This window comes from Polyodon spathula, chromosome 3 (assembly GCF_017654505.1).
Source record: "Polyodon spathula isolate WHYD16114869_AA chromosome 3, ASM1765450v1, whole genome shotgun sequence".
NCBI classification, from domain to species: Eukaryota; Metazoa; Chordata; class Actinopteri; order Acipenseriformes; family Polyodontidae; genus Polyodon; species Polyodon spathula.
In genome coordinates this window covers 87348381-87373531 of record NC_054536.1, presented here as the reverse complement: position 1 = coordinate 87373531, position 25151 = coordinate 87348381, and the positions used below count along the sequence as shown (strand labels likewise).

Below are 25151 nucleotides of genomic sequence, written 5' to 3'. Positions count from 1 at the left end.
TTAATATCACTAAATGCGAATTATATAGCACATAGTGGTAGCAAGTACTTATCTGAACAAGGCTTGTCCGTCAGTTCAGTTTTGAAAGGAAATAATGGCACAGAAGTCTGTGAGTGCAGTGCTTTTATGCCCTTGGGGGCAGGCCATGACTGTCACAGGATTTGCGAGCAACTTTGATATATCTTTGTAACAGAAAGACTATGATGCTTGGTGGTAAATCTCCCTCCTGACTTGTGAGGGCACTAAGTAACGGGAACAGAATACTCTGGACTACTTGACCTGACACTTCGCTCCGAGGGTTAAAAGGAAGTCGGTCATGTATAAAAAAGACAGAGCTTCGGTACACTAACTTATTGACCCGGAGGGCAAATCATGTGGCAACTGCAAATCATAAAAAGCAGCTGAAAATCGTTTACCGAGGGGGCGTGAGTGACGGTATGAATAGGGGTCGAAGTGATGTATCTGTTCCTTCATTTTGGTTTGAGCATTTAAACCTGTAAGGACTCGTGAGAAACCCAGTGATAAAAAGTACCATGAGTGTTTTGTTTGTCAAGAATTGTTTGTTTGCAATTATTAGACGGCTAACGCTTTCCGGAGCTGTCGCCAAGGGCCAGCACAAAACCTGGAACAGCACTTCACTTTTGTCACAAATAAACATCACCCACCACGAGCATTGCAGCACGCACCCAGGACTGGTGACCGTGTCTGTACATTGTGGGACAGATACGTGTGTTTATTTGGGATTGCAACCAGTTTGTTTGTTTCCAGTCCAGTGCACATTGTTGTGTACTGCCTGGAATTATAGTTTGGTCACCAGTCCAGGATTACAATAAATAAAACCCCTTTTCTAACTGGATTACATATCTCTGTCTGTTCATTGCGCACTGCATCACTCCTGCACCTGTACACAATCAACCGCTTTGCCACAATCTTATTCAGGTTTCGGGGTCTTTAGGAGATAAATACCCATAGGGTAATGGTTACATTTCATACTTGAAAGGGAACCTTTACTAGTTTTTAGTTTTTATACACATTGATACTGTATTACCCACATTCTAAATAGTTAAACACATAACACATTTATAATGCAACCCTTTCCTCATTCTATAGCAGAAACTAGCTTTATTAAAACAAACAAAAAAAACATTAAGGGGTAAACTAAATGGGACTTCAAGTTACTGAACTGGTCATTGATCTATAGTAACAGTATGAACAAAGTGGGGTTAGCAGAGTTAAAAGGTCACTGCTTTTTTGGTGATTTCTTTTTTGGAGCTGGCAACATGGATTGTAATCTTCAGATGGAAGTGTAAAGAGCACTAACAAAACACAATACTAGAATTAAAAAATGTAGATCCACTCAGAAGTATTGTACACATCACACAAAAAAGGTAAGTGAAAGGTGAAGTAAATAAAATGACCTTTGAAGGTAAAGGAAAAACACATTTTGATGTCAAGACCTTATATCTTGCCCTTTGTTCTCTGTTTATGGACACATCAACTTTACAAAAAAACGCTTACCAATCATTTGTTTTTTTCTTATACTTGTAGTCAACAAGGCTGAATCTGTTACGTTTATGTAGCATTTATGTAGTATATTTTAGCATTTACCCTGGTCCCAGTGAATCACACAATCCATAAACTGGATTTAAACACGGTTTGCATCGCAATGTAACTGGCTTGCAAATTAAAGACCCTTCTGTATATTACAGGAGACTGTCATTTTATTAGTCAAATCAATTACGTGTGGCCTGGGGTGGAAAGAAAATGGATGCTCTCTGTATTTGCAGGAGGTTTATCTCCAGTGCCAGGCTCTGAAAGCGACTGCAGTAATGAATTGAACCAAACTCTCTAATAAAGACTTTTATCAGCAGCAGCATAACACAAATACCTGCCTTTTTTTTTTTTTCAAGCTGTAACAATGAGAATTATTTTTACATTTTCATAAAAATAATTAAAACTTTAACTACATTTTATGGAAAACCCATGGGTTGACAATTTTAAAAAAAGTTACTGAAGCTGAGTTTTTTTCTTTTTTTTTTCCAGATAAATAAAGCACTTTATCTAACCAATTTGTTTTAAAACCATATGTTAACTGTTCCAAACAAATCAGATATGCTCAGAAATGTTTACATCATACATGTCTATAATGCACAGGCACTCACTCAACACACATATTTCCAGTATGGCCTCTATTGACATATTACAAGTGGACAAAAGAGCAGCGATAGTTTGGATAATTGGGGCCCTCTTTCCTAGCAAAGCCTTTAATGTCAAATATTTGCATATGACCATCACCTGAGGCTTGATAATAACTTTGTATTAAACAATTAATTAGTATCCAGATAACCTTGCTGGGGCTGGTCACCCACAGCAGTTCACCTTTGGGCAATTGGTTCCGTAGAGAACACCTGAGGTTCAAACAAGACTAGAATGGTGCTACCACAAAATGTCAGCTCCACTCAGAGCCTAAGGGTTGGTTCATACTTCTGTCACAGAAGAATGCAATACATCAGGCGCTCTGCAGCTTCACTGCTTGTTTTATGAAGGATGCATCGGTGTAGCAACCCTTATGACTGCACAGCTGTCGTTTATGCTTTAAATACAGACTGCATTCACGTATTTGGAAACATTTACATTTTACAGGATGTGCTGAGTTTGTACCTCATATACAAGAGGTAAAAAAAAAAATTTTAAAAAAATAAAATAAAATCAAAAGCATTGTTGTTGACACATTCGTTCTTTCAACCAATAGAGAATCTGAAAGGGAGAATTTTTAACATTAATTAGAGAGATGCGGGTATGTGACAGTGAGTTATTTTAGAAAGACAGGTGAAAGGTTTGACGATCTGTTAAACAGATTGGGACCGTGGCTTCAATGCAAAAATAAACATGTAATGCCAGTGACAGTTGCAAAAAGACTTGAATAATACACACCAACCCTGATTCTATTATTTGGGCATCTCTATATTCTTTAAGTGAGGGTTATATCAATGTGGATTTTAAAAAAGTTCTTCTATTAAAATTTCCTCAAAGCCATGCTCCATGACGGTTACCAGAGCACGACCATGCAGCAAATGTTGACATTTTTCAACATCATCCAACCCCATGCAATTTCAGGTCACAGACACATTGGAAAAGGCTGTATGACACTCAAAAAAAACGTCGCAAGGATGGATGACGTAATTCCAGCCTGTCAAACAGGGTCGGCGACCCACAACTCTAACCAGAAATGATGTCGGAATTTGAAGTATGAACCAGCCTTAACCGCTTAGCCAAACCCTTTCAATGAGTCTAATATGAATGTAGTGCATACTAATTGAAAAAGCAGCCCTCCAAAGTATTCATCTTAAATATTTATATATAACCTAGAATGGGAACACACAGTAGAATGACATGACATACAGTACTTCGGATTTGAAGGTACCATATTTTTATAACTCAGCCTAGCACAGCCTGCTGTCTGTTAACCTTTCTAGTTTAATCTTAAATCCACCCCAGAGCTACTGTACTATATCTTAAAATCAGTGCTGTCTGAGAACTTAAAAGTAACCTTAAAATAGTCTTATCTCTGAAATGCCAGATTAACGAAAAATGTTGCTTGCACACCACCAGTGCACATCAGTCCCAGTCTACACCTCTCCTTTTGGATTTCTCAATATGTATTAAATGGAAACTATCTTTAGGGATCGAGTTTCCTCATTTTACAAATGAGTCGTCATTGCTTTTTTGTGAACAATTATTTTTATTAATAATACTTCTTTTCCTCACCCCTTGGGAAGAGGGAAATGGGGGAGATTATACAGATCAAAAAAACACCACAACAATACAAAATAATATCAAGACAGAAACAAGAATATTACAACAAGATACAATAAACTATGAAAACTAAAATAAAGGAAATAATATACCTTAATTAATTGAATGAAAGTTATCCTAGGGGGAAATTCCATAATATGCACTTTATCTCACTCAAACAACTGTGCCTCTATCAGCAGCAGTATCCCATGCTGCCATTGTGTTAGCAGTGGCTAAGTGTAGCCAAGTCGTAGACCTTTCCAAAAGAACAAAAACAGGTGGGAGCAGAGCAAATTAGCCAAGACGGAAAACGTATGGTGCTGAGTGCAGCAAGGCGAACATTTTTAGCAGTTCATATTTTAACAGTAGTTGCACACAGCTTATACACTACAAATACAAAGCAAATATGGGTATACAACCCTCAGAAACAAACACACTGTGTACAATAATTGCACAAACTGTTTCATTTTACAAAACAAAACAGAAAACAGAAACTTAAAAAAAAAAAAAAAAAAAAGCTGTATTTCTTGTTTCTTAGCTTATTGTAATAACTTGTTACCTCTAAGTCGCTGTGCATAAGGGCGTCTGTCAAGCGAATAAAAAAATAAATAAAGGCATGCTATGCACCTGCTGCCTTCAAACCAAAACTAAAAGCTTGTTACTGTGCTGAGAATACCTCGTTTCCAGCTAAATATGGCTGCTCGTTTTCACTGCATTTTCTCAGGTACAGCTAACCAAAGACACTCTATTTATTTCTATTCTATTAAATAGAATACCTTTGAGCTAACCTTGGCAGTATTTGCGCTACTTCAAAGGTAAAATGGCATTCAAGGATTGAAACACAAGTCGCTATTGAAGCAATCTTTAAAAACATATCAATGTTCTATAAATGTGTTGGCTGCAAAAAAACATAACAAGCAGACAAAAAGTTTTTTTATATTTTTTTTTTAAACAACCTAGAGTGCCAAATTCAGTGGCATTTTCAAGTTTGTAAACCTTTTAAAATTATGTTGACATACTATTGAAAAGGAACATGCAATTTCCATATTTTGCTGCCTTTACATCAATAAATCGCGTATACATGCAAACCTTAAATGACAACGTTTTTGAATTTTTCTTTACACTTCTAATACTACGTAGAAATAATTATGAATTAGTAAATTGTAACATCATATATGCCACTGACTCGCTAGGTCAATGTATGGACTAGTATAAGTATAGCTCAAACACCAATCATGAAGTCAGTTATGTTTGACCTCATTGCCATAGTAACCAAATGCACGGCTCTGATAAAAGTATGACTTTACAGTGTAAAACTGTAAGGAAAATAAAGTGCACATTTTTGACGATGAATTGCAAGAAGCTGAAAACAACTTTTAATTTTTGCTTACGAAATCAGCTCTTGGCTCGCCAATGCCTGACATTGCTACAGTACACATTCGAAACACACACTCATTTTTCACAGTTTCCAAAATATTTTTAATAAGACGGAAAATCGTCCACAGACAGAACACTCCCACCCCTGTGAAAAACTGAAAGTGAATGGCACAGGGGCGTGGTCCGAGATTAATTTATGTGGACTTCAAAAACCAAAAAATACTACAGGATACTTATGTTTATTTAAAAAATCACTTGAAACCAAATGTGCTTCCTGCAAACATGCCACATCAACTTTTTTTCTTAAAACATAATCCAAGCACTGTGCTCTTTTTACAGGACGACTGGCCCCTTGAAATTTCAGGAATTAATGACAACACTACCCATAGTCAAAAATAGAGATTAAGATCAGGGAAAATGAATGAGTAAAAGACATAGCACTCAGAGAGAGCAATATGACATGGAGAAAGATCCCCGACTTGGCACTCATCATATAGCAATATCCTACAGGGTAGCTGCATAGTAATGACAAAAACACAGCAAAATAAACAGAGATGGGAGCATGGTTACAGACAGGCTAAAAGAATTGAATCTGTTCAGTCTTGAACAAAGAAGTGATAAAGAAGAGAGCCAGAGTGAGCACACTTCATATCAGAAAGCTCAAGCCACAATTAACATCTGTACTCCCTCTCGCTTTCAGACTCTGCTCCCCTCTCGACCCCCCCAATCCCAAAATCTCAGCCTCCCAGTCCCTACTTCCGCCTCCCTAGCCCCCCCCAATCCCAAAATCCAGCCCCCACCCCCAATACAACAATTGTCAAAAACATAGTAAATTAAACTGAGAAGGGAGCGTTGGTACACAAATTTAAAATGATAAAAGAAAAAAGCCAGAAGGAGCACACTGCATATCAGAAATCTCAGACCACAGTTAACGGATGTACTACCTCTCACTTGCTGGTTCCACTCCGTATCTACACCTAAACCCCAGCAATATCAAAAACCTCATGTTTAAGAGCGTTGAGGATAGTAGCTGTTTCAGTTACGATTTGAGTCACAGGCCACAAAGCTGCTTCCTGAACTGGCCCACGGAAAGCGCGTGCAACCTCTGCCAAGCAGGCGTTCCAATCATCGGGGCCCAGTGACCTCTTCATGTGCTTTCCCTCCAGTGTGGATTGAGGGGAAGCAACAGGTCCCTTGCGTGAAGTAGCCATCCAAAAATGGAAGTAGATAATGTTTATATAAAAAAATTATCAAAAAATAATATAAAGAGCGTAAGTTGATCAATTATAAATGAAATAGCAAAGTGGCGACAGGAGCTCTATCAACAAGCAGCCATCCCAGCGGTAAGGTCACGTGATCTCTCCCGTCATCATTGCTTTTAATTGATATCAGACTTATTTTGTAATTAAAAAGATACCTGGGGTGACAGCCTTTTATATTATCTCTAAAGAATGCCAAGAAGTTTATGCATTTGAATATGAAAGTTTATTATGAACGATACAACTTTAAAAATTGTATTTGTCATATAAACTGTAGAATTAACTTGGAAGCGATCGGAAAAACAGTTCATGCTCTTGCACTTCAATTAAAAGGTGCTGCCATGAAAACAATGCATCTGTGAAATTACTGGTGCTTGTATACTAACACTTTCATTATCATTTATGGCTCTAGTCATAATAGGGCCAAGGTTATAAAGTAAAACTAATCAGCTTTTAGTTGCACACTTTTTTACTTGAAATTATTTCTAGTCTGTATTGTTAGCATTTTTTAAAAAGTTGAACTTGCTGTATTTAACCATACTCTATACAATGAAAGCACATTTAGATTTCCTAGATAAGGGTGACAGAATGCTAGTCTGATTGATTTGTATTTTATTTTATAGTAATGCACCAGTATAAGTACCTTCTTACTCGCACATTGACACACATACTTGATACTAAAATCAGAGTGTCCTAATTCCCAAATCGAGCCATTTCCATTTGCAAGATGCCATAGTATTGGGAAAGATACCCTGTTGATTTTCATTAGTAAAGATTTGTGTCACATCAAAAATTGGCAGCTTGCAGTGTCACTGTGATATGTAGTAGGTCAACTGAAGCAACAGACTCTTATTAAAAAAGGCAACTGTGCATTGTAATTGAAACAAAGTGCATTACAACACAGGATATACAGACTGGACTTCATGATCATCTGGTAGCAAATGGTAAACCTTTTGGTGGACAAAGACCATTAAAATTGTATTGCTGTAAGTCACAGAAATACACTTTTACCCCCAAATAGACTTTTACAACCTATACCAGGAACAATTAACATTTTTCTGGGCTCATTAGTTAATATTTCAGATGTTTTAATCATAAACTGGCAGCTATGCAAGCTTTGAAGGGATGATGAAATGTGCCTGTACCTAATCCTTAGGCTCAAGGGAGTTGGCCTTGTAGGAAATACTTTTGAATTAAAAGACTTGGTTAATCATGATGCCCTTTAATCTACTACCTTTTTATTTTTTAGAATGACAGTGTTTTTAGTAGGGGTGTGGCGATTCATCGATCATGCGGAGAACCGCGATATTTTTCTTGATGATACGATTATATATTTATTTAATTTTTTTAAGTAATTTTGTCTGCTAACAAACAAATAATAATAATCTCTGCACTGAGGAGTAGAGATTATTATTTATTAGCATGTCCTCTAGCAGCTTCACCTACCAATCAGTGTTCAGGTTGTTTTTGTCAAGTCCGCCGGCAGCTGAGCAAAATATAAGCTGAGCGGAGACGGGTTATTAATAATCTCATCAGGGCGACAGCAAAATTTGACCTGATCTGGCCAGTTTAAAATCCAGTGTGGACTCGCCTCATGTTCTTGACAAGAGTCACGCTGTGTGTAAAAATTTGCAGGGCTCCAGATGGTTGGAAATGCGACAAAAAAGGTGCCTACAACACAGAAATGCTGCCTCTCCCTTTAAAAGCACGTTTTAATATGTATGAATGCACTATGACGTTGGGTGGGGGTGGGTGGAACGCATATCACATGTTTTAACAAAATGAAGTGCAAGAAGGACGGTAACAAATACACTAACAATAATAACAACAATTTCATCTAATACAATGCTTTTAAGTGTAGACAGGTGCTGTATTAACACTGACAGAATACAGTACCCCAGTTTAATGCAACAGTTGTGATGGTGACCAAACGTGTTTGAGGTTTGTGTAAACATTTAATATTTACTATCTTAAACAGAAGAACCAGCTCCCTACAATTTAAACTTGTTTTTACTGAAAAACAAACAATAACACGTAATCATAAGAGCTGTCTGTATTACATGCTCTCAGATCAGGACTTCACCAACACTTAGCATGGGAGTGCCGTCACCAATTTCAGACACAACACTTGCAAAATATTTAAAATATAAACAATGAACAGAAAACAAAAGCAAAACTGTCCACGAAGACAGGTGCACTTAATCTGAAATCATGTGAACCACTTTTATTGCACACAGATGGACTCCATTTAACTTATTGTGTGAATTCTGAAGGCAATTGGTTGCAAATAAGCTTATTTAGGAGTGTCACAGCAAAGGGGGTGAATACTTATCTAATGAAGACTTTGCAGGTTTTTATTTTTAATTGATTTGTTTTTTCACACCCCCCACATTTTTTCACACATCGAAAGTGTTGAGTATGTTGTGTAAATCAAAGGAAAAAAAATCCCATTTAAATACATCAAGATTTCAGGTTGTAACACAACAAACTGTGAAAACGTCGAATGGGGGGAATACTTCAAATAGGCACTGTAGCATAACCAAAAGGATGAAGATGGAGTGGTTACTTGTCCATCTGGTGATATTAACATTTATAATCCTGGAAATTAGAAGTCAGGTAAAACCTTAATTAAAACTCTGCATTTAAAGTTGCACTAGATATAAGTGTAGACCAGTGTTAATACACACATGAATGCAAACTGCAATTAAGTTCCTGCTAAAACAAATAAAAATAGTATTATTGCCTGAAGGGTCAAAATGTGTTACAAAAAGGCATATCATGTACACTACGGCTCTACATTTGGTTTATATGGTCCCAATGGTACCCAATTAAAGTTTGATCACAGGGCAAAAGTACTAGAACAGCAGTTCACTCTGCCTTACATCTAGATGAGAAAGTTACAAAAGTGTTTCAACAATAAATAAGAATGCCTCGCAAACATATTTAGATTTGTATATTCATGAGTTGCAATGGCTATTACCCAACTAAGCAAATTCTAAGAAAACCAATCTATAACCTGCATTACATTAAACATTCTCCACTCCCAAGGACAAGAATCAAGGCAGTATATTGCACTTTTTATATGGTTTAACCATGGTTTCCATGCAAATGCAGCTTGAGAAACTATACTGTTAAACCAAGACTGATGTCCTTTAAACACAATTGAAGGCCGATACATTTATTAATTGAATTAATTTACAATGGAGATATACACAGTACTATGCAGACTACAATATAATTCAATAAGCAAACTGTTATTTTTATGAACATTAACATTAGAATGAAGTAGGGCATAAAAGATCTTTCGACAGAGCTGGGTTTTCGTAAAGGCAGCTATCTGATAATAAGCAGTCATATACAGGTCTGCAGTTCTTCATAACGAGATTTCAAACAATAGAAGTGGTTAGGGTGGTTATTTCAACAAAACCTTAATTTTATAGGTAGAACAAATACAAATTAAATCCCAATTAATAATTTAGCAAAAACATGACAGGTACAGGTGATATTATCCTTTAGACCGATGCCCTTATGCTCTTTATTAGCCTCTAGATTTATTGCAACTGGCAGGCATTCATAGAAATAGACTTCTTATTACTGAAAAGTGACAGGCAGTATTGCTAGCTAAGAAGATGCTGCCCTAATGCCCTACAGCAAGGTCACTGACTGTCCATTATTTGACAGAAAGGAAAATATGGAAATATATAGTAGAGTTAACAGAATTGCAAGTAAAGTACCTTGTAAGGTTGTTAGAACAGAATAAACTCTTCACACTCTTTAGGCAGATAAATCATTTCATTTTCCTATGATCTGTCAATCCACCTGTAAGGCTAAGTGTATCCTGAAACAGGCTTTTTCACTTTTGGGGTTATAAGCATTAAGCAGGGGGCCGTTTTTTTCTTCTAAAAAATCCGATTTTTTTTTTTTTTTATTGAAATCTATTTACTTACTTTTTTTTTTTTTTTATTATTATTTAAACATTTTAATAGTACCGTAGTTGTAGCTCTAACTCCAAATACAGTAATTCATGTTGTTGAAGCTGACACCCTGGAATCCTTCAAGAAGCTGCTTGATGAGATTCTGGGACCAATAAGCTACTAACAACCAAACGAACAAGATGGGATTTTGTTGTGATATTGTAACAATATGTACCAGGCGGATGTGAGAGATACTGGGGGTTACTAGAGGCTGTACGCCTTTAAGAAGAAAGGTGTGATGGGTTATTAGCTGTTGTGTCCATGTTTAATAATGAACATCCATCTGGGCATTAACTGGAAGATATAATTTTGGTCACGTGCAGAAATTCAGATTCACCTAAAAAATTGCAGTGTGAAAACAAATGCATTCTGGGGCGATTACAATCGAGAAGGCGAACATGAACTCGCCTGGAGGAAAAATGCAGTTAGTTTCAGATCTTCTGGTGTGAAAACAATCAAAGCAAAATTGTAACATTTTCGATTGTTTGCAAGTGAATTCTAAATCAGATCTTCATAAACAAACTAGGTATGACAGGGCCCTAAGAGTTTAAGATGCTGTTTGTGTTAATAAAAGTTGTTTAAAACATACTTTTCATTTTTTTTCCTTGAGACTATAAAATAGGTAGTAAAAGAAAAAGAATCAAGAGAAGCAATTTAGATAATGCCTAAAACCACTTTTGCTCATAAACTCGACAGAAATTGAATTGCAATTTTTATTCTATCCACATGCAACCAGAATGCAATCTCTCTGAAGCCTAATCTCAAGCAGCAAACCCATTTTTTCAAACTAATTTACATGTATACCCTATCAAGTATTGTACATTTCTGACCTCATTATATGTAACAGGAGCAATTATACAAAAATGTGTTTGATTAGATAATAGAATTAATTTTATTTATTTATTTTTTTAATATTAAACCGGTAGGTAGTTTTCATCTATAACTTGAATAATTCAACCATGAGGTTGAAAGGATGAGGAGGAACAGGCTGTGTGTGTGTGTGTAGGGAAGCTTCAGTAATTAACTAACAAAACTGTTCCACACATCTTACATGGTACATAGTGTGTGCTATGCAACATCCAGACCAGGCTTTTCCAATCCACTGGTGATTCAGTTCTGGGCTTTCCAGATTCGAGTCGTGCGTGGTGTTTTTGTGATGTACTGTAGGCAACTGTACACCAAACCAAACTCATCACTTTGACCATGGCAGGTTAGAAGCCTGCCCTCCAGAGGTGAAAGCTTACTTGTTCTTTGAAGGTTTGCAGTTTCCAATTATACAAAGTAAGACTCGTATGTGAAAGTTACAGTGCTATCTCTTACCTTGGAGGATGAGGTATCACAGTCTTGGCAGATCCAACCATAGCCTGTCTGCTTAGGAGACTTTTTTAGAGGAGGGTCCAAACATCCAAAGTGGTAGCACAGGCGGCATTCATCACACCTGGACGATAACATAATTTAGTCGATAAATTAAAATTCTACACTTTTTCCATATTTTCTCTATACCATGTGCTTGTAAGAGTTTTCCTTCAAATTTCATAGATCTATGTTTTCTGAATATACACTCATGTTGTAATAGACTTTATTTGGCAGTTTTAAGTATACAAAAGGAGAAATTGCATTCCAGAAAGAAGTGTTCTCATCTCAATACCCTTTAATGAACCTATACCAAGATATGGACAACATAATCATATTCCCAGAGTGTTATATTTATACTGTGATATTTTTCAAGTAATGCCATAAGGCAAGCACAGACAAAATCATGTTTGCATATAAATTACATTGACGTGAGATAAGAATAAATCAAATGTCAGAGGCCGACTTAGGTCTTGAGAAGTCACTGCATTTGTTATCTTCTAAACAAGGACAGCACAGGCAGTTTAAATATGTAGAACCACAAATTAATTGCCCCTGCCATCCTGGCACACTGCAATATGAGCTACCGTGAGCTGATGGATGCTACTGTTTTCAAGGCATACAACAATTTTTATTTCATGCACCATAGTCACAGGTACATTTTACTATCTTGCAGTTTAGTAACACCTGGATAGCCATTTAAAAATTGGAACCACATGAAATCTATCTTAGCCACAATAAAAAGTAAATTACTCCACCCACCCTGTACAATAAAAATCTGTTATGCCTAAATACAAATATCACATCTAAAAAAATCATTCCAGATCCTACAAGTTCATTACTAATGCTGACATGCCAACAGAAGGGCCCTCAGTTAAGACATATAAATAAACAATGTTTACACTGTGCAATTTCTGAACAGCTAACAAAAAAATAATAAAATAAATCAAACCATTAAATATGACTACTACTACTATAATTACTACTACTAACATTGTGAGGCTGCTGTGTTACAAAACAAAATGTTTGTGTACTTGCATAATTATGTAGCATTCAACAAAAGTGAAAAAAGGCAAACAGACATCTCAGAATTAGAAGAGCTGAGGAAACCTCTCTCTACTTTGAAACACTGAAGGTCTTTGTATAATACTTAGTGACACTGAAATACTTCCTTTATTATTTGCAAACTACAATCTGCTATTTGACTGTGTCCTACAGTCGGTGCTGCTTTGCATTCCACTGTACTGAAATCATCCAAGACCCTTCCTGTTCACGATTAACTAATTTTGTACTAACCAATAGTGTAGATCCTGATTTTACAATGTAAATCAGAAACATGAGATAACAGCCAAGGGTCAATCTCATTTTATTTTCAAAGCCCAATGCCCACATTTTGTTCCATTATGCCACTACTACCTGCACCGGGGGAGGGGGGGGGGGTCTTATCAGTTAGCCTGCAGGAGGCTGGTAGCGAGCACCAGGGAAAAAGGTTTGAATTTTCAAGGTACACAAGAGGCTAATGAACAGATGCATTTAAGTTACTTAATGTCAAGCAAATTGATTAAGAGCCCACTGTCACAGAAAAAGGAAAATTCGTCAACATTCAAAAAAAGTGCTTGGATATCAGTTTTATTGATTTAAATACATACTTTAAGACTATATAGTGTGCCTCACACATACAAAGCTCTGATGTAATACTATTGTGCTAGGCTCTTCATCAAGAGGTAACTGCTGCAAGAAATCAGTAGGTGGCATGTATTATTCAATTATTTTTTCTAATTTTGTTTATGTGATTTTACTTTCATAAACTGATGGTGGATGTGCCAATACTCATGTTGTCATATCATATTTGATAATCCATATCTGGGGATTCAAAATCGTAGCCTACAGCTCCAAATTATTACCTTGTCCTGCTTACTTGACTTTTTCAGCCATGAAAAATCTTTAGGAAATTTTTTTTTAACTTTAACTTAACAGCAAGATTAAAAATAGCTATGTGTGTGAAAAATAAGAGGTCTGAAGAACAATTGATTCACAGAGGTAAGCACACATTTATTTAAAAAAATCTGAAGATATTTCAATTATTTTAACTGCTGAAAAGAAGACACATGGGTAGAATGCTGCAGACACTAATGAGAACTGCTCTATTGTTATATTGTATGCAACTGGACACTGATTTGACTGCCTTTTCTGCTTGCTGTAAAAGTGCACACATTGTCTTACTGTTGTTCCAAAAAGTCAGTTCTGAGATATTTTAAAGTAAAAAGGCATAGTAGTTCAAAATTAATACACAGGTAGATGAAAATGAAACATTGTTTTTGCGGGCATTTCAGACAAAGCAGCATGTGTCCCATAGCATTGAATTATTATTATTATTATTATTAATAATAATAATTTAGCAGAAGCTTTTATCCCCAGTGACTTACAGAGACTAGGGGGTGAACTATGCATCACAACTGCTGGTGCAGACTCACTTAAAATAAGACCTCGGTTTTACGTCTCTTCCAAAGGACGAAGCACAAGGTTAAGTGACTTGCTCGGGGTCACACACACTGAGGTAACAAGTCCCTTTCTCTAACCACTGGACCACCACGATTTTTGTTGAAATGTCAGGCTACTGGAAATGTAGTGATGTTGCTTCTAATGCTTCGTAAATGTTCCACAAAGCGTCTGCTAAACGCCTTTTATTTTCCCCAGTATAGTTTGTTGCATTTCTTGCAGATAATGTACTATACTATTCCTTTATAGGTGCATGTACAAGGTTCATGTATGTTGAATGATGATTTAGTGCCTCTCATCTCAGTTTGGATGTTAATGTATTTACAGGGCACATTGTGGTCAAAGCATTTGTCCGAAACGTCCTAAATTAGATTATATTTTAATCCTTCAAATCTTCTGTGTACATCCCCATTTTTTGTTTCATTTTTCTACACTGCAGTTATACCTCCTTTTAAAACTATATAAAATAGATGTGTATATATTCTAGATCTCTCCATCTATATCTAACTAAAGTACATTTATATACAAAGGCATGTTAAACATACCAAAACTTCAGGAAGTTGGCTCTTTGAGCAAATTATATATTATATAGAAGCACTTCTTTGCTTGACAAAAAAAATAAATGTTGTTTTCTTTGGGTACTTCGTCCAAATTAGGAATTAACTATCGGACAATTGAAATTCATTCCGACTGTCTCCTCCAGCAGACGAAGACCGAATATGTTTTCTCTTCTTTTGTGTTTCTTTCTTTGCTCGTTTGGTATTTTACATTTTGCAATTTGATTATATCGCTTTACTCAAAGACCGAAGAAGCTGTACCTTCTTTTGTATTTCGCTCTTTGCTTGTTTGACACTTTCCATTTCGCAATTTGATCAAAATAAGTTTCTCAAAGATCAAACTAACCATTCATTTCGTTCTTTGATAATCTGTCAATGCTCAAATCGTGAAATGGTTATTTTTAATCTTCACTGACCGAATCCTGACTGAGTGTAACATATATACCGAATATAGTATCTAAAATGTGATAAACAGCAATAGACTTCACAAGAGTCACCTAAGATGCACTCTTGAACCTTCGGGTAGTGTATTTTCCCAATGCCTTCGATAATATACCTCTACCCCTCTATCTTTTGAAGAGATTGCACTTACAGACCTTGTCACAACAAGGTCCTTGATGTTATCAAAGCAATTTGGGACTACTTTAATCATTGGTAAAATTGACCAGTCTGAAGATAGAAATTTTAGCCTGGCAGAATTCAATCACTCCAAAGAGTGGTTATTGATTGATGTAATCTTATTTGGATGTGAGGGAACATGATCGATTCCCTTTGTCTGCAACACATGTCTTTCTCCTCAAGCTAGTTGTATCTGTTTCATCCATTTAATTTGCAATAGGAGTTCTTAAGTTTCCCTGAAGGCAAAGCTCCTTCATCTATGCTTACGCTGGTTGAAGAATAAATCTTCATGGCCACCTTGGTTAATATTTTACCACTCAAGTATTCATACATATATACAGCAATGTCATTCACATATAAGCTACTCTAGTTGAAGGTAGAAATACCTAATTAATAGTTGTATATATTTAACCAAAAAACTGTCAGGAGGTCATGCTCCAGCAAGTCAAGTAATGACATCATCATTCAATGAACTAGTACAGAACCACATAATATAAAGTATCGTGTTTAACCATTTACTTGATGGCTTGTATATAAAATAAATATAAAAAACATAATACACATACGTATATATATATATTTTTTTTGGATGATAGTGAGAGTAGAATGTTCAGTAAAATGTTACCCTCGTTTAACCAATTTTAAATGTCTAATTCAGGTACCAATCTGACAGGATAAGAACCTACTCTGCTGACATGTGCTTCTATACTGTAGATAAATTACCAAAGATTATTATGAAAACTCTCTAAATTGACGACTGCAGTGCATTCTAGTGAACAGACTTTACTATAGGTTTAAATTTTTGTCCCTTCACAACAATGGCCAAGTGTTGTATAACATAGGTAAATAGCTTTTGCAGCAGATGTCCATTCAAGGTTTATGTCATACCACATGAAAAACTAAAAATGTTAAGTTAAATTACAGCACCTATAATGGGTCATTCCGTTTCTGGCCTGACATTCACTGTGGGGACTCAACTCACTAACAAGTACCTTGCACCTGAGTTTAATAAAACAAAAAAGATTACTTTAGTTACAACAAACTTAAATATATAGGATCAAGTAACCAGCATACTATATTGGCAAAAGCCCTGCTATTCCTCATCTTTTCATCACCAAGCAGATTAGTCTAAGTGGTAAATAACACATTTATCAAATAGCAGAGCAATTAACTAAGGAGTAACCAAGAGATCAGGTCAATAACAGACAATATACTTCCAAATTGATTAAGGGCTAGTGAATGAAATGTTTAGATTTTTCCTTTGTGTCGCTTGTAGAAGAGAGGCGGATTATCCAATTTTTCAAACCTATTTTAATATTAAGCAAGTCTGTTTTATCAAAAAAAATATATATAACAGGGAAAACCTTTTCTGATTTCAAATTAAAGATTTGAACAGTAGGCCATTTAAGTTGGGGGGTGGGGGCAACACACCAACAATTATTTATTGTATTATTTATCATATATGTCTGTGACAGAAATACAGTGATTCTTGGTGCTAAATCTCCCTCCTGATTTGAGGGCACTAAGTAGCAAGAACAGAGTACCTTGGATGGGCTGGCCCGACAGTTCGTTCCCAGGGTTCAAGGGAAGTCGGCCAGCTAGAAAGGGGGGCGGAACTCCAGAAGAAGGGAAACAATGTGGCAGTCGCGGATTGGAGGGGCGGCTGCACTCGTTTATCAAGGGGTCATGTGTGACGGCATAAAAGGGGATGGAGAGACGCAATCTGTTCCTTCCCTTTGGTTAAGAGAAAATAACCCGGAAGGACCTGTGCAGTAAACTCAGAACAGCACTGCACTGTTGTCACGCAATAAACTGTATCACCCACCACGAGCAATACAGCATGCACCCAGGACTGGTGACCTGGTTTGAAGGGTACTCGTTTTTACTATTTCGGACTGCAAACCCGTTATTTACCCCATGCACAACACATTGCTGTGTATTGCCAGGAACCATTATTTGGTCATCAGACCTGGATTGTTAAAATAAAAATACTTTTCCAACTGGATTACAAATGTCTACTAATTACACACAACATCACTCCTGCACCTGTACACTGTAATCCACTTTGACACAATGTCGTACATCCCCTACTCAAATTTTTCCAATTGAAATATTCTCTTTACCTAGAAGCAACACACAACCATATTGTAAGATAACTGATTAAAAAAAGGAATCATAAGTCCAAATCGAACAAAGGAATATGGAGTATGGGACAATGTGATGTTTAAAAAAATGACCACCCTTCAGGTAGAGTCAGGAAAATATACTATACTTAAATGTTTTATTGGCAGTGACACTTCTTGTAACTGAAAAATACCAATTTTACATGGTATGTAAAATGTGTCTGGATCCAACATGGTGATATACCCTGGCTTACCAAGGAATTAAAACCTGTGCTGTTGGGGCATTGGACATTTGTTGCTCATCTTGGCCAGGAACTGATCTCACAGAGTGTCACATATGAACATGCTTGGAACAGATTATAAGGATGTACAGTCATGGATCCCATTTGCCCCATAATGCCATTACACTAACAATAGTATTCTCGTTATAAGGCAGAACACAAATAACACGGTCTCTTAACTATGACTCTCGACTACAGCATTATAAATGGGGCGAGCTATAAGAATGTTTATGAGGTATCCTCCATTATTAAAAGTAATGGATATAAAAGCATTTTTTTCACTATACCGCATGTGTTTGTAACACTGAATATCATACTCGGTTGAGCACATCTACCTTCCATCTTTGCAGCCCAACTATACCCTTTTGTGTTCTTTCAGAAATGGGATACGACATGCATGTGGTGTCACATATTTGATGCGTTGGGCTTTCCGTCTGCTAATTAGAAGCTATGCACTTTTGATTTATAATTAATCTTGTATGCAATTACTACACAGGGCAATGCCATAAATTAACCCTAAAGAACAACTGCAATAGAATTCAGATGCTTGGTCACTCTCCCTCTACATACCTAACCCAGCTTTTGTCTTCTCTTTACTAGGAAAACAGGGAGTCAGCAAAACAAAAATGCCAACATTAAATCATTTTACACAATTCTATGTCAAAAACGTAATGGCAAATGCACTCATCATGGGAAAGGTTACTGTTCTTCCAGAACATCTTTCCACTTGGTTCAGGGCTCATCCCTTAATATAACTCTCCTGATACCACAGCTCACCATTCTCCCTGGGCTTAATGTGGCAGATGAAGGATTATGGCATTTACAGGATGCTACAGTGCAGTGATTTTAGCAGTTACTCGGCTGAAAGTGATTTTATGATTTAAGGTTAACTACTCTGTTTATGCACAAATGCTAAAAATCTGTAACTACACCATCTTACAATGTCACATTATGCTGTTAACCAGATTCTCAAGTACAGCATATTGCATTAAACCAACAGTCAACATGAATAAGAAAGCACATTTTTTTCATGGCACTCAAATCAGTTTTATACAGAAATACACTTAACATGATAAGCTAAGATATTGTCAAATATGGTTTAGTATGCAGTGATTTTATGGAACAGTCTTGAATTTCACAGTCAAATAAATCCAACAAAAGGCGGTCACCATCTTCTTATTTACGATGGTCACTTCAACACCTCCTTTTGCTCCAATAGTAATGGCTTCTTAAAGAGCAAGTTACTTTTTACATTTTGTTATTATGCTGAGGTGTTTTCAATCATTCTGGGTGGTTCTGTGCTCTGCTGATCCACTACTGAGCTCTAATTTTTCTATGAATCTACATTTATCTGACTGAGATAATTTTGAGTTAGGAGCAGAATCCTAAATGTCTATTGAACAGCCTTCCTCATTCAATTCAAATTATGTGACAATGTGACCTTTCATTAAGACAGTAACTCAAAGTGTATTGTCTCTGGGTTTACATAACCAAGCAAATATCCACCATGCCGCACCTCAGATGGTTTCAGAGATAAAAGACAATGTGTAAGGGACCATGTAAGTTTTGTAAAATAACTGGCAAACAGTTATTTATTTTTTTTAATTTTATGACAACTTGAACTTGACCTAGAGATTATATGTAGCCAATTCTTCAACATCATTAAAAGCAAAAAGTTGCTGCATGATTTGCCCCATATTGTAACTGTAACCCATAGGTGTCGCTGTTCAAAATAATTGTAATATCTTGCTGCCTTGCCACAGTGACCTAGTATTCTGATAGGAGCTTTTAAGCAGCATTCAACTAGATTTATTTTTCTTTTGGTACACCTATATCGCATAACACTACACGGACAGAAAAAAACAAACAAACAATCTGAAAAGGTTACATTAGCAAAGGCCAGCAACATTATAAATATATTATTTTAATTCAAATTAAATGCCATCACTTTGAAAGGTGTCTTTTTTTTTTTTTTTAAAAACATCAGTCCAGTAAGCTTTAAGGATGACATGTATAAATGCATATTGTGGGATAACATTAACTAAACAATTGAAAAAAGATTGCTATTCTATTTTGACATTAATAAAAATAGCATATTGTATGTGTTCACATAGAATCCAAGATTCACTTGGGGTGACACTAAAAAAGCTAGGCAGTATAACCATTGGCCAAAAAAAAAAAAAAAAAAAACATACATAAAAACTGCTGCATCAATATTCTCCACACAAGCTGGGTCTCAAAGGGATGCAATAAAAAATAAAATACAATGAACGAGGTACTTGTACCCAACAAAGGACAGCATTGTACGTGTCAAGCAATGGACTGGAAGGACAGATGTGAGAGAGAAATAAAACAGATGGAGACCAGAATAAAGAGAACGTACCCTGTGACCAGGAGCGAAGAACAAAGAATCAGATGATGCTGCATTATGTAAATGATTGGGAAAGGTTTTGAAGATGCATACCAGGATACCACTGATAACTTAGAAGTCAGGGAGAGACAAGCAGTAAGAACACAAAAAAACTATACAGAAACCACTATAGTAAATAATAAATTGTCATTCCTGTCTTCAGACCACAATACTGCATAATATACATCTAAAGAGCACACACAGTCAAAAAGGGAAAAAAATGTTTTAACAGAAAAAGCAACCAATTTAATGGAAACACATCACATAGAAAATCAAATGATACCATATTTGTACCAAAAACTAATGAACAAGATAGTATAAAATATTAGTGGTGGGACGAAAATGTTTTTTTTTTTTTTTTTTTTTTTTTTTTTTTTTTTTAATGTTCGGGTAACAAAAACACAGCACTTGCGTACTTCAGGCCTTTTCGTAACTAACAAATACCAACCAATAAAGAAACTTAAATGTATTAACTTTTCGGTCGCAACAGTGTTCAAGTGCCTTCATAGAATTTAAACAAACTCGCCCTTCCGTTGTTCACTTTACAGTCCAACAGAAAATAATTTAAAAACAAAATCTGATTTTTTTTTTTTTTTTTTTTTAAGAAACAGAATAGTGTCCACGACTTCTGCAATTAGGCGGGCCCGCTTCTTTGTAATGGTGTTACCGGCTTCTGATAAACCCTCTCTGACCCTGACCCTCTCCGATATGCAGAACATTTTCTTTGCAAATTGGGAACGTGAGGCATGTTGCTTCCACCACAAGAGTGGGTCTTCTGTGACAGATAGTTTGGGTTCTTGCAAAAAAAACATCATACTCAGATCGGGTATGTTCTGTGGTAACTGCATCAGTGTTGCTGACGGAAGTCAATGCCGATGTTGTCTCGCTTCCCAAATCCAAGAGAAGAAGTATTTGCCAGCTCCGGGTTGCGTGCGCGTAATCTCAATTTCTCTTTTGGTTTCTTTTTTTTGGACATCAGAAATAAACTTAAGAATTTTAAATCAGGGATCAAGAGCAAGTATTAGCACTTGCACAGATGTTGTTCATTTCATTTTGTCAAAGTAATTCCACACCTTTTGCCACTTTCCATATTGCAACGTCTGAATGAAGCAGAAGAGCAAACATGATGCTTATTTCCGACTGTTTTCAACAATGTAATTTCTCACAGCAGACACAGTATTTACAGTAGCCTATTACTAAAACAAACCCTGCATTATGTACATTTTACTTTGCAAAAAAGCAATAATAATAAAATTAAAAAAAAAAACACATAATATGCATTTCTGACGAATACAAATATTTTATTTTCGTATTCGAATTCATGAAAAAATATTAGTTTGGATATTCTGATATTTTCCCCACCCCTATAAAATGCATTAAGTAGAAACATTGCTCACTAAAACCTTTTTGAAGAATGGTACTAGCACACCAACTAAAACTAATTTCACCACTGAAAGACATTGATAAAGATTTCTAGTTGAAACCGCTTTAGTAGCTTCTTTTATTTTGCTACAGAAAACTTTTGCTTCCAACATCTCAAATCACAGCAAGTTCAGTCATGCAGACATATCTACAATTATTACAAGATCTTTTGAAAGATGAATTATTTTTAATGCTTGTAAGCAGTTTTCGTGGGAAGACAATGGAGATGGGTACATACATTCCCTATGGTAGCCAGATAAAAACAGCACATAAGCTCTAAGGGATGCAGTTTTTAGGGGATGGATGACACTTGTCAAAAATACTGATAGGCCATAAGACATAGATATACAGATGACAGCACAGAGATGCTGAAAAAAAATAAAAGTAAAAGGAATCAAAGAAAAAAATTATATATATATATATATATATATATATATATATATATATATATATATATATATATATATATATATATATATATATATATATATTACACACCACACACACACACACACACACAGACCATCTAAGAAAATGTCCCATCTAGTCTAATTTGGTATCGACACAATAATTAAAATCAATCTATTTGTAACACAAACACCAGCTGAATTTCAAGTTCTTAAGTAAGTGTCAGAAAGGATTATCCAAGAAAGAGAACGAGTTAATGTGATTTTGGTATTATGTATGGATAACGACTGATCTCTGTATGACTTACATATAATCAGAAACTCAAGACAGACTAAGTCCATGGCAGCATACTGATAAAAAGCTGCACAAGCGTGCAGATATCCATGTGTTTAATACACTATCTATTCATTAGCTAATCCTGGTCATGGATTATAAAATATGATATGACTGCAACTTCAAAGTTTGATGGCCTAGATTAAAATACGGATTGAAAAACCTTTTTTTTTTGTTTTGTTTTGTATTGCTAGATTTCCAAGTTCCATAGCTTTACATTTTCAATACAAAAATGATTTGGTCAGGGTTACCTGAGACACAATAACATCATAAGAGCTAAAATAAATTGACTTTAACCAGAGCTCAAGACAATGAATGCGATCATTTATTTGAATTAATAGGCTCCCAACGGTAGCCATTTCATCATGAATGTCCGTAGAAGTAAGATTTTGTTTTTCTGCAGTACACAATTTATAATGTTTTAATAGTTTAAATCCTAAACATAAGGTTGGACCCTAAACATGAAACTCAGCACAACAGAAAATGAACTTCTTAATCAATCTTAAAAATCATTCGGTACCTGCAAATGATGTAGCATTCATATACCCAGTTCTTTGTCATTACTGTTTGCTTTTGGATTACTTTTTCATGTAAACATGAAACATGATTCCTCCATCATGTAAACAGTTCAGTACTTTTGAATTGAATCACAATCTGCTCTGCCCTTCACTTTGTGTCAATTCTTACTGACCAGCTTGACTGGAACTCCAGCTATGTTAACTAAAACTGGTAAATTATTGCAAATACCATGTTGACATTGGCACAGGATTTAAATTAGATGTTAAGAAGTTTATAAAGTCAAAACAGAACAGAACTGATTTAAGAATGTTTTGTTGTGAGACCATGGAATATATAACAGGCAATCTGGTTGAAAAAAACATACAGTAATGGTAATGTTCTGGTTCTAACAATCATGATTATTTCTCGTATTTTGCATGCTTGTATTTGTAGATGTTTTCTTTTCATTTTACAAGGACTGCCTTTTAATCATAGTCTATAAATCTTTACTTATCAACTGCAACTGTAAATGTAGCAACACACCGGACACAATGCAATTTTTTATTGGACAGATATTTTCACAGCGACTGTCTCTAGTCGCCCACTCAGTGACGTCAAAATGATAAATAAGGTATACCTTATTTAAGTTCAGGATCACGTAGAAGTCGGATTTCCTTGACAATAAAATCGACACATACAACGTGTCAGAAATATAAAACAATATTTCATTTAAAAATAAAAAGGGTGCACAACTAATCTAATATTACAGAAAGGCGAGGCAATTGGCATACAGTTCATTGATTTCATAATGAAACGATTACAACGACCATAACATTACTATCATACATGGTTAATAATATTATAACTGATCAATCACACAGTGTCTACTTTGCATTAGTATTTTCAATACTCGTTTCTTGCTGTAATCGATGTTTCATATCAAATGCACAAGAATTAATTCAACTTTCCACTCATAATGGAATCCAACATTCCAGTACCTAATTTAGCAAATTAGTTTTACCGTGTTAGTTTAGACGTGATCTACCAAAGTAATATTATGTTATCAACCTTAACTGATTACACAGTGTAACAATTATTATTTTTTTTTTTTTGGTTCCTGGGTAGTAAGTGTTATTTCCTAATTGCTTATGCCTCAAAAGTATAGAAAATGGCTATTATTCCCCACAAACTGTGCTTTTGTGACCAGGACAGTGATATTTTTAAATTTACCTATTTTCCAGAACATTCCAGATAGATTCAGTGCTGAGTAAACTTGGAGTAACTTCTAGAACTTTCTACAACTTTCCAGTAATATAAATAGTAGTATAAATACAGGGGCCTTAAGCCCACCAGTTCAGTTTAGTTCCAGCTGCCTAAGTGGATACATATCTGCATTTTTCTGAGATGGCATCAAGAGGCTGCAATGGTGGCATTCCTGATGGGTCTCCTAGGCGGTTTTATCAAGTTTTCCTGCTACCTTTGCCTTTGGGACAGCAGTACCACAGGTGGCACTGGCCACAGTGGACCGAGTTCTCTGTGGGGAGGAACAACGTCAAGTGGGAGCCACTGGTGGACCCCCGGAAGGTGCTGATGCCACCACTGCACATCAAATTGGGCCTTATGAAACAATTAGCCAGAACTCTAGATAAGGAGTCGGCAGCCTTCAAGTACCTTCAAGACTTCTTTCCTAAGCTGTCTGAGGCAAAGGTCAAAGCCGGTGTCTTCGTCGGACCACAGATAAAGAAGATCCTGGAATGCAATGAATTCCCCAAGAAGCTCACTAGTAAGGAGAAAGAGGCTTGGACAGCTTTGTCGCAGTGGTTCGAGGCTTCCTGGGCAATCACAAGGCCAAAAACTATGTGGAGCTGGTTGAGACTCTGGTGAAGAACTACGGCACAATGGGCTGTAGGATGTCCCTCAAAGTCCATATCCTTGATGCTTATCTTGATAAATTCAAGGAGAACATGGGAGTGTACTTGGAGAAGCAAGGCGAGCGCTTCCACCAGGATATACTGGACTTTGAACGTCGCTACCAAGGACAGCATAACGAGAAAATGATGGGAGACTACATTTGGGGGCTGATTCGTGAAAGTGATTTACAGTATAATCGTAAATCTCAAAAAACTACTCACTTCTAAATCTTTTGTAGTCATTTTTGTATTACTTTAGTATAAATACATGTTAATTTGGATTCATATGTTGTTTTTTTCTGACTTTATGTGAACGAAAAGACACAAATTCGCC

The 25151-nt window shown here is 36.0% G+C and overlaps 1 protein-coding gene across 3 annotated transcripts in view; it reads right to left on the bottom strand.

Annotated features, from left to right (window-relative positions):
- The window catches only part of phf14 (PHD finger protein 14), a 132498-nt gene that overhangs the window by 25675 nt on the left and 81672 nt on the right, over positions 1-25151 (bottom strand). For 2 of the 3 annotated variants that reach the window (XM_041246261.1, XM_041246262.1), the window contains exon 17: positions 11726-11843. The exons of the other annotated variant lie outside the window; for it this stretch is intronic. In XM_041246261.1, the coding sequence (XP_041102195.1) occupies positions 11726-11843 (118 nt within the window). The remainder of the gene's footprint in view (positions 1-11725; positions 11844-25151) is intronic. 3 annotated transcript variants of the gene reach the window in all.